The sequence below is a fragment of the Tetranychus urticae genome, chromosome 1 (assembly GCF_039701765.1).
Source record: "Tetranychus urticae isolate SD_2017Ah chromosome 1, NJAU_TeUrti_SD_1.0, whole genome shotgun sequence".
NCBI lineage: Eukaryota > Metazoa > Arthropoda > Arachnida > Trombidiformes > Tetranychidae > Tetranychus > Tetranychus urticae.
In genome coordinates, this window is record NC_142958.1 from 23,556,051 (window position 1) to 23,567,031 (window position 10,981).

Consider the following 10,981-nt stretch of genomic DNA (forward strand, 5'->3'; position numbering starts at 1 on the left):
AACCTGAAAAGAAAACCAAAAGATGTCGCTGTTGACTGGGAGTAAAAATTATCAACTTTTAGTCCTTTTTTTTGTTCAAATATAAGCTATTTACTTAATACATATTGTTTAGCTTTTTTCTTGTTCTTTTCCTGCTTTTCCTTCTTATTATCAATTCTTATTCAGCTTGCTAGGGAATACATTAGTTGCTCTTCATCTTTATCCTGCTCTTGATGATCACCTAAGTAGACCCTTGAGTCTCATTTATTGTCACAATAGAGTTGATCTTATATTTGTTTATGTTACCTTATGTTCAATGAATGATGATCAAAGGTGAGTGAAAAGGTGAAGTAGCGAGGGAAAAGGAAAGGTTCAATAAATAATAACAAATTTCATAATAAACATTAACTTTCATCAACTTTACTGTTTCATTAATTTTTGCTAATCAAGTGAAGTCGATGAAATGTTGAGACACTTGTTTACCTGAGAAAAAACCGGAAGTAAATGTTCGGATCAATATGTTTTCACTTTATTTTTCAGTTATCATTTGTAAATATTGAAAAATTTGTTGTCCATTTTCATTGTTCACTTTGAGGTTCACTTTGAGGTTCACTTTACTAATTTTAAAAGGATAAAAGTTTCTATTTTTTCTTTTTCTTTTTTCTTCTTCTTCTTCAGTGTAATTGATATTGATGCTGATCATCATTATCATCACCCTGAACATCACATTGAAATGCGCATGAAAATGATAACTGGTATAGACCATTCGCCTGGAATTGTGAGTTGATTTTGAGTTGCATCCAAAGACAAACCCAAAGCAACTTATTCAACAGTTGAACCTCACTTTAAATGATTCATGAAAAAAATTCACTTTTCACCGGAAATTCAACATTTTACCATTTAATAAAGTGATTAATGTAAATATTAACTAGATTTGGTTAATTAAAAGTACAATTGTGTGTGTCAATTAATTTGTTAACACAAGAGAAGAAGAGAAAATCTTTTTAAATTGAAAACAAAAAGTAAAATTTAAGCGCAAAGTCGGTACAAAATTCTGTTTGTTCAATATTAATTAGTTGACCATTTCAAGTTGCATATTGAATTGTGATTAAAATGGAGCATTTAACTTCGATGAAACATTGTTCACAATTAACAGTTGATTCATCCAAAATGGTTGTTAAACCCTTCATCACAACACTCAGATATCGTTCCTTACTATTCATCTTGGTTACCTTTGTGATCATCTCAACACTTTTCAATGTCAATGCACAAGCAGAAGGCTATTACAGCACCAGTGGTAAGTAGACTGAACCCGTTCCCATCAACCCAAACCTCTCATCATTCACGGTTAGATAATGAGTTGTTGTTCAAAGTTAATCATCTTCAATCAGTTGCTTTCCTCACTTAACCCAAAGCTTATTACCTTTGATTGATTTCAATTTTACTTGCAATTCTCATGAGATATTAACCATTGAAAGCTTTTTCTCTTTTCTTCATTTTTCTCGCTAAATATCTTCCTCTATCCATAATAATGTACAATGAAAAGTGTGAAACAAAACGATCATCAAAAAATGCGTAAAAAAACAAAAGTCTCGTTGGTTCGTCTTGGTTGAGGTCATTTATCTTTTATCCATTAGTCCATTTCAATTAGCATTTAATCGTTATCTTGTCATGTTATTGATCTTCACCTTGGAGTTCCTTGACTCGATAATCCATTACACCTTTCCCTTTCAACTCGCCACTTCTAATAGATGATAATTTAATGTAGAAATTGAAATTTCCATCAAATTTGCTCAACAGTCAATTCGACTCGAATTAACCTTTTCCCACCTTTAAACAGCGCAAAGCCTACACATTGAAACCTGAAAATAACAGTTGAAAAACACTTGAACGCTCAACTTTTAAGAAATTAAAATGTCCACTTCAACTGTCTATGAATATTTCAATAGCAACAACAATTATCTTATAACTTCCATTAATATTTCAATATTATTAAGCATTTCAAGTTTCCCATATTTCAATACAAATCATTTACCAAAAGTGATTGAAATCACTTTCATTAAACAGCTATTCAAGAGGGTTTTACACCATTTTCATCCTCTTTCAACAATTGCAATCATTTGTTAATTTCATTTCACGTTAAAATCAGTTAACTGCGATTCAGGAAACAAAAGATTTTCTGTAAATTAAATTATTTCTCAACAATTTGTCAGTCAGGTTTTGTTGTTTTAAACGTGATAATTAGCTGAACGTTATTCCAATCATTTCATTGATTTTACTCGAGTAATCATTTATTTATGAATACATTTTCAATGCAAGATTATCATTTTTAATACAATACATTTCGAGTTGGCGAGTAAACAAAAGAAATGTTTGAATATTTTGTTTCAAAATATCACTTTGAGACGAGATTCAATCTATAGAAACTTGCATGATAACAAGGTTAAAGTTCAAGCAGAAAGATCAATGATCTTACCTGTTTCAGTCTAAATCATAAATGTTTTTATCATGCTTTTTCATCATGCTTATATCAGAGTAGAAGAAAAGATTTCAAGGAATCAACTATTTTAAATCAATCTTCTTATTCAACATTTAAACATTTTATTTGCTAAAAAAAGGAATCAAAGTAAACAAATGAACAAATCTGGTTCTTTTCTGGTTCCTCAACAATTAAAAGTATCTTTGTATCAAGACTGTTCAAGAATGATAATTAAAAATGGTTTGATGATTAATGAACAATCCTTTGCTCTTTTGGTTCAACTTCATGTTAAACTTGTGATTGACTGTTCAGGATCTTTGCTCCTTTGGTTTCAAGTTATCCTTTGATTATGTTCAAAGTAAACTGATTATGAGATTACAGTTTATTCATTTTAACATAATTTTGACGCTGATTATCATCATTATTATTATAACTTGGATTGACATTATCTTGTTTAACCAGATTGCCTCAACTTGTTGACATTTAAACAGAACCAAAAAAGCTCATCCAAATAGTTCATCTATTATCATCTCATGAAGGGTGAAAAATTGTTCACTCAACTCTTCGTATAATATTTACAATTAGATGGTTTCTTTGATAGCATTTGTGGCTTTAATTTGAACATTTTCAATTAGATTTTCAATGAAAACTATTCTCATAAATTTAACTCTAAACTTACTTTCCGTCTTCCTCAACCTGAGAACTTAGCATTCAAAATACAGAACAAATTTCTCATCTTAATCTACTGAAATGCAACCGGTAATTAGCTCATAAAATTCATTCGAAATTCAATTTTAAGTTTTGAAAACACTGAAGCAAAATCTTATTATCTATCAACTAATCCAGTTCTCAGGCTATTTTTCCTCCAAAATGGAACATCGAAACTCGAAACATTTTCAGTCAACATTAAGATTAACTTTTGATTGCTTTGGGTGGTTGAAGTTTTTATGACTTTAAGTCGTCGTTATTTGATTATTTAAGTTATGGTTATGGAGACTCTGAGAAAACCCATTTTATCGATAAATTTTTCTTTGAATTGAAATTTCTAAATTAAATTATGATTTTATTATTGTAAAAAATACGATGAGTTGGCATTGAAAGTTCAAATGATTCTTGAATGATGTAAAAACTTTACTCTTTCATGAATGAATCGTTATTATTCATTATTGATCTAAAAATGTTCAACTAACGCTCAACAGGTTACCTTAAAAGTCAAATGAACATCTTACGTTTACATCCAGTCAATTGAATAGGAAACTTGATAGTAAATATGAGATAACTTGGACTTGGAGTAAAATCATAATAAATGAGTTTGTCTCTTAATTAAATTAAATGGAGAAAAATTGATTAGATAAGAATTAACATATTAATATAACTGAAACTATAATTATATCATTTGCAAGATTAAATCATTTACTGATATTGAAATTAAACAGTAAAACATGTTTACCGAAGCTGTTCAACAGTTGTTCAGATATTAAACACTCCAAGGAGTTTGGTGATAATCAATTCCTTTCCGTTATTTAGTCCATTTAAGAGGCATAATTGATCAAGTTTGATTAAGTAACACTCGAAAATATGATAATAATGACATTTCAAAAATTCAGAGAGAAACTTGGAAATATGAGAAATTTATTCTAACCTTTATTCAGGTATTCAAATATTGGGAGTGAAAAATTATTAGAAAAGGTTATAACTTTGTGCTGAGTATTGAAATTTTAGTCTATTTTTAGCCTCTAATAACTTAAATATCGATGAACTAAAATTTTTTGGAAAAAGTTTTCATAGAAATTTCAATATTCAATATTTTTCATTGATTCAAAAAGCATTGAAAATCGAGATTGATTATGAATATAAAGTTGAAAAAACATTTTTTAAAACTGTAAATGCTTCAAGATTTTTCCTTCAATTATCAATTCATTTCTCATCTTTGAGCTTTACTTTATTCTGACAGCTCAGCTAATCTAAATATGCCTTGAGCAAATTAGTCTTTGACTTTTATGCCACAATATTGATCATTTTAATTAATCTTAGTCATTGGCTAATAATTTAATTTGACTAGACTAAACAATCGTTAAAATGGTCATAACTGTTTACTAACGAGGTGAACCTAAAACGCAAAAATTGTTATAGACCAGAAAAGGGATCAAAAGTACAAAATGTTTCATTTTTTTCTCTGTTTACTTGTTATGATTTAATTACAATTCAGTTGATCCATGTATTAATAATGTTTAACTTTGAACGAGCAGCAAAAAGGTAAACAAATTACAGTTAGACATTAAGCTTCATGACAGTTCTTAACCTTTAAAATGAAATGGTCAACTTTGGTTTACTTGAGTTATCAACTTTTTCCAATCAATCAATGAAACCAAAACATTAGATCTTCAACAATTGATTTCTGGTTTGAAAAATAGATTGAAGGAAAAGGTAGTAATTTGAAATGATATCAGGTGAACAAGTCTCATGTTGAAATGAATTTCCAACGGTTAACTGGACACTTGACACTGATCATACCTTTTACATGAGACCTTTTCATATGACAGCTCAATGAGGGATTGGACAAGATGAATCTTATCAAGCCTATTCTTTAACCTTTCAACAATTTCCCTTCAACATGACCATTAATCAAATGATCAAATATGACAATTTGTCTATTATGTTAATCATCATTAGGATTGTTCATTTGTAGGTGTAAATGTAACCTTACTTTCCATTAAGAGGTTCAATTGATAGTTCATCATGTTGCTTTCCTTTCATTTCATCTTTGATGGAACACACATTTTATTTGATTATCTATTAATTTTTGGGTTAAATTTCATTTCAATTTATCTCTTTTTCCCCTCATTTTTGTATCAAATTATCTTTTATTCAAAATAAATCTCAATCTTATTCAGCTAATATTATTGATTGTGGTCAATTTGTCCAACAGTTGATAATGCGATTGTCAAGTTATCTGGTAATTACCTAACTCCAATAATCGTATTAAATGTATTGATCGAGTTACAATCAGTTGAGTACAATAATGATCATAAGTAAATCAAGCTTTGAACCATCTCAAGATTTTCATCAACATTCCATGTTAATTAAATATTACAGATTGAATGGTCAGATTAGGATAAGGTTAATGAAAGATTCAGAAAACTAATCAAATGTGTTCATCCATGGAACCAGTAAAAGGAGAGGAAAAAAGTAACCAGAAAATAACCAGAATCTTGCTGTTAACCCATAATCATTGTTACTTTGCCTTCACTTGACTCTTAGGCCTAAGCCTTATGCAAAGGATTAAAAAAAGGCGTAAATTTATTGATTAATGTTTTATATGATTACACAGCTTGAGGCTTAGTTTGGTATTCAAAGGGATTTCTTTTGATAACATTTTGAAACTGCTCGGTAAGCTGAGTACCTTTAAGGTAAATGTTTTGCTGATGTTTGCTACAAATTGACCAGCAAAAAGCATGACTTTGCTGTTGATTCATCTGAAAATCGATGGAATGGCAAATATCAATATGTATTTATCAATATGAAATAAACATAAAATGTTGAATCAGTTATCAAGTTATCAAATGAATGGTAAATGATGAAACAATTGCAAGTAAACTTTTCTGTTTCTGTTTTTGTTTTCCTTCCTTTCAATTGCATCGGTATTAATCATGATTAGATTCCAGTCAAATTACAGGCAACATTTTTGTTCACACTTGGAATCATTTTGCAATTGTATATGATTCACAATTCCCAAGAGTAATCATGTATTAAGAGATAGAGAGATGATGAAGAAGGAAAAAAATGAATCAAATGTATAAAATGAATGGATTCGGTGAAATCTCCTTTTCTCTCTACTCGACTTGGATTCTTTTACCTCCCAGTGATACACTTATTTGACCAGTTGGACATTCAATCATTTTTACATTGTGATCACTTTGTCAAACAAGGAGAATCAAATTGTTCAATTTATTATCATTATCATTTTAATCATGTTGAGCCAGGTTAGGCTAGGCTACAAGATGGACGATAGACTGATTCAGTTTGTCGTATTTGCATCCATGAATTATTGATTTTTTTCAGTTTCAAATAGATAACGAAATTTCCATCAAAATTTGGTAAATTCAGCAATTTCCCATTTACACATTTTGAGCAATTTACAAAAATAATAAGTTGAGTGAGAGTTTTAATCCAAGTCAATAACGAAAACAACTTTCCCAACTTTCCTCAAAAGTAGAATCCGGATTCACAAAAGGTTGTCCATTCCAGGTTAGCATTTGGTTTCTCGATTTTTTATTAGTTTTTGACATTACAGTGCATCAGGTTGTTGAATATATTTTGCGCCTCGATATGAAGATTAGGGCTGAATTGATTGAATTTTTGGTGAATCAAAGTAAGCAGCTTCTGTAATATAACCTTTTAATTTTGTCTTCGAAGAATTGATAACACTTTTGTACCTGTCCGAAAATTTATAGCGAAAAAATCGTTACAAGTGTTTTTGATCTCCGGTTCCGAGTAGATTTTTTGTTTGAATGAATTTTTCAAAAATTAAGATGCATAGAGGTCCATAAGGATGAGGCCAGGTACATAAGGCTAACGATCGAGCAGTTAGAATGCGAGGTTAGAAAATTTTCAAGAAGCCGCTTGGATTCGATTGTCAAGTGTAAGGAAAAACCTGTTGGAAAAAAGATTTTCTGACGATTTTTCTGCTCTTTTCAGAGCGATTAAAAGACTGTAACTTTAAGATTGTTTAACCTAATTTGATTATTTTCTTACAAACTAATTAATTAAGGATGAATAATGTTTCAACCCAAAACGGTCACAACCAATTCTTTTCTCATGGCGAACTGCAAAATATACTTGACATGCTAATAATTTAGATTTGCTCATTTTGTTCTGTTTCGTCTTTGATTTTACTTGAATCTCGTCCTAAAAGGTTAGTCCGTTAGTCACCCAAAGATAATTCATTAATTTCACAAAGATTTCCATGGGATGCACTTGAAGAAAATGAACTTGAATCAAGGAAAAGAAGAAAAATATTCAAGCAAAGACCAAACCTGACTTTCAATTTGACTCTTGTGAATGCCATTTGACGGACGGTTAACGGTTGACTAAATTGGCTTGCAGACAATTAGTTGAATTGATTAACAGTAGTTGGATAAACAATTGTAAATGCAAGTAATGAATCTCAACGTGACTTACTCACAAGTTGTTAAACCAATGTTAATCAGTTTAGTCTTTTCCTACCACAAGAAGATAACTTTCACTTTTATCCATTAAAATTAAACTCGTACACTTAAGAGTATATTATTTACCATTAAAAAGATTAACCAACGTGATTAAAATTAACGATTGTCTTACTTTTAAACCAAATTAAGCTTCTAGGGGAGCAACAAGTTTAATAAACAAAAGCAAAGCTTTTAATCAAATTAAACGAAAAACTTCTGTTGTTATTTTCAAATGATATATCATAGTTGTTCAAGCCTTTTATGAAAATAATCAATGATGCTTGATTGATGTTGAAAATGATTGATAACTAGTAAATTGTAATTATTTTAATTTCTTTCATTTTTATCTGTTTAATTGAACTCATTTGCATCCAATCAATAACAAATTAACCTTTTTTAGAGTTTCCATGTGAAACTCTTGAGTTTATTCAAGAGGAAAACGTCATTTGCTATGTCAGCTAATCATAATAATCACAATCAATAGACTTAAGATGAAGACTCTTGAATATCTCAACTTGTGAAATAAAACTGTTCGGTTAATTGTTTACTTTATCGACTCTGTATTGATCAACACCTTTCAATTTGCGAGGCTCGATCCAGTGGCTTTTAACTCGGCAATTAGTCTCATCAATACTTAATTTAATATATTAAGTAGATTTTGACAAATGCTGGTTTGATTGACTGGTTGCACATTTTTAAAGACTTTGCTTGGTTAACGGGCTTCCATTGTAATAAAAAATTCATCCAAGTCAATTATAGTTGATTAAATGTTAATGAAATTCCTGGTGACATTAAAGTTGATACATGTAGTTGTTGTCCATTGGTGTTATTTGCTGTTATAAGTGGATTGGCATTGACTTGTGGGTGATCAATGATATCCATCAAATCGTTGACATCAATGACTTTTAAGACTTTATTGACCGCAATTTAACTGATTCCATGAGCTTCAACATGATAAACCAATTAAATGTATGGATGGACCAGTCGATGATTCAATTGACATTCCTTGGACAATCTTTGTTTGATTTTCCTGGTTTTTAATTTCTTCCTCATTACTTAAGGGATAACTTTACCATCTTTGGTTTCCATCTTGTTTAGATTTTATTTTATGCCATCCAGTATTGTTAAAAGATTGGATTGTTATTATAAACATTATTATGTTTAGCTATATTTAGTAGATCAATACTAAACTGATTCATTTAAAACAGGAATCTGGTAAAATTGAAAATGATAATCGTGTAATTTGTCAATGGTTTTGAATCCAATTTGACGAGGTTAACCTTTAAAATTGATCGCATTAATCACGGAGATGATGGTTTGTGTGATTATCGAAATGGAAAATAGATTGTTGTTCCAAAGATGAACTTAAGCTGTAACTATTGGATCCATTGACTGTTTTTTCATTTCTCATGAGTCCCTTTATCAAGTTTACAATGTTTATGGAGTGGCAATCAAATGGTAAAGCAATAGGCCCATAATTATCAATGTAACCATAAAAGTTGATGACATTAAGACTTGTATTGGTATATTGTTATTGGGCATTACACTTGACCATACTTGAGAACCAATTCAATGATCAATCCAACCGAATGAAGGGTTTAAAATTGAGTTGTTAATCACAGGATATATTGGATCGATTATACACTTTTTGTGGTTCCAAATCAAATGTCGATATTGATCTATATAAGGAAAAAGAGAGAAAGTAAAATTAGTAAATTAGCTTCATTGTTGGTTTGAAATGCCCAAAACCATGAGGTTGGAAAAATAAGATTGATAGGGTCAAATATAGGATTGAAGGATAATAATGATTTCGGTTGATTAGCATTATTATGTATTTGCTGAAGAAATAAAATGTCCAATATAAGGTGACCTTTCAAATAATGCTTTTTATAAAACTTGTTATTGATTGATATGTTTTATAGTCTTTTCTCAATCTGAATCGATTTATACGATTTTGAAACAAAATTCACCAATTCAGCACAAATTGACCTTCAAAATCAGACATTTTGTTACCCAGTTTCACAAAAGCTTTGGACTAATAGCAAATTAAATGTTATCCGGTTTAGGTTAAGTTGTAAATATTTGCACCAGTCAGGATTGAAAACACTTGAAGTGAATTACTATTTTCGGATGCATGTCATTGCCATTTCTCGTACAGTCGTCAATAATGACAATTTATATCATTTAACAGAGCTTTTCAACTCCAATAAATCATCAAATAACCCTTAAAATTTTACAGGTCAATGTTATTGCAACTTATAACCTTTTTTCACATTTCTCTTTTCTCGCTGACTCAACAGATCGTCATATGGCATCAGAAATGTTGGAGGGTGTTGGTGACAATTTAGCTAAACTGTTTCTTGCAAAAAAGTAAGTCTTGTCTTGATCCAATTATCGTCTTTCCTTGGAACCCATCTGATGTTTAAATTATTTTTCATCTGACGACTTTCTTTTCTTTATTATAGACGCAGTTGTATAAAACGAGGGGCCATTTGTGACCTCAAGCCAGACGGTTGTTGTGGTAATTCATTGTGTAAATGTAATCTCTGGGGAACTAATTGTCGATGCCAACGGATAGGATTATTTCAAAGATGGGGGAGAAAATAAAGCAACCATTGAAGCCAATTCTCTGACACTGGTCCTTTCTTAAGCATTGAATAATCTCCTTGAATAACCAACGTTTAATCAAACACTTCTCCTTGAAATTACCTTCAACCTTTCATTTTGAACATCCAAGTTTGCCATGTATTTGATTATTATTACCAAAAAACGCAACTCAATCATTTTTGAGCCCAAATTATGATTATCTACAATCAAAAGATATGAAAGAAAATATTAATTAAATGATCTCTTGTTTTCTTTAAAGCCAGTCAATCTAACCTTTTGCTTATTACCAAAAGACTAACCCAATCCTTTCTAATCAGAAGGTCAACTTAAACATTACCACTAATCCAATAAGACCAACCTAAAGCAAAATTGTCTCTAATCTTGTACAAGTTAATAGCCATTATCAAATCTTCCAAACACCCTTCACAATTTACCCATCAATGGTAATGTCAACTGTAAGCAAGAAAAAAAAACAAAAAAGACAAATGTTAAACCTTAAATATTAAAGATTAGCAAACCGTAAATTACCGTAATCTAATCTAAAATTGGTAGCTAATACTTACCTCTAAAAATAAATCATGTTGTAGCTTGTCGATCACGAGATGATTTATTACTCATCCTTATCTAATGAAATGACAATGATTTAGATATAATTAACTGCTAAATAAAACTAAAACAAAAGACAAATTCATTAACGAGATTTTTTTCT

The 10,981-nt window shown here is 30.1% G+C and overlaps 1 protein-coding gene and 1 long non-coding RNA gene across 2 annotated transcripts; one reads left to right on the plus strand and one right to left on the minus strand.

The window, feature by feature from the left end:
- The first annotated feature begins 752 nt into the window (after nucleotides 1-752).
- LOC107362695 (U8-agatoxin-Ao1a) lies at nucleotides 753-10,530 on the plus strand. Its single transcript, XM_015929806.3, has 3 exons — nucleotides 753-1,276; nucleotides 9,966-10,035; nucleotides 10,131-10,530. Exons 1-3 carry the CDS (start codon nucleotides 1,093-1,095, stop codon nucleotides 10,270-10,272), a joined length of 396 nt encoding a protein of 131 aa, XP_015785292.1. The 5' UTR covers nucleotides 753-1,092; the 3' UTR covers nucleotides 10,273-10,530.
- On the minus strand, nucleotides 7,971-10,975 carry LOC107362696 (uncharacterized). The gene is made up of 5 exons (XR_016198073.1): nucleotides 10,836-10,975; nucleotides 10,546-10,725; nucleotides 9,939-10,472; nucleotides 8,946-9,344; nucleotides 7,971-8,877 (listed from the first exon to the last, which is right to left on the minus strand). It is a non-coding gene; the product is annotated as an uncharacterized LOC107362696 (long non-coding RNA).
- Between the last annotated feature and the right edge of the window lie 6 nt (nucleotides 10,976-10,981).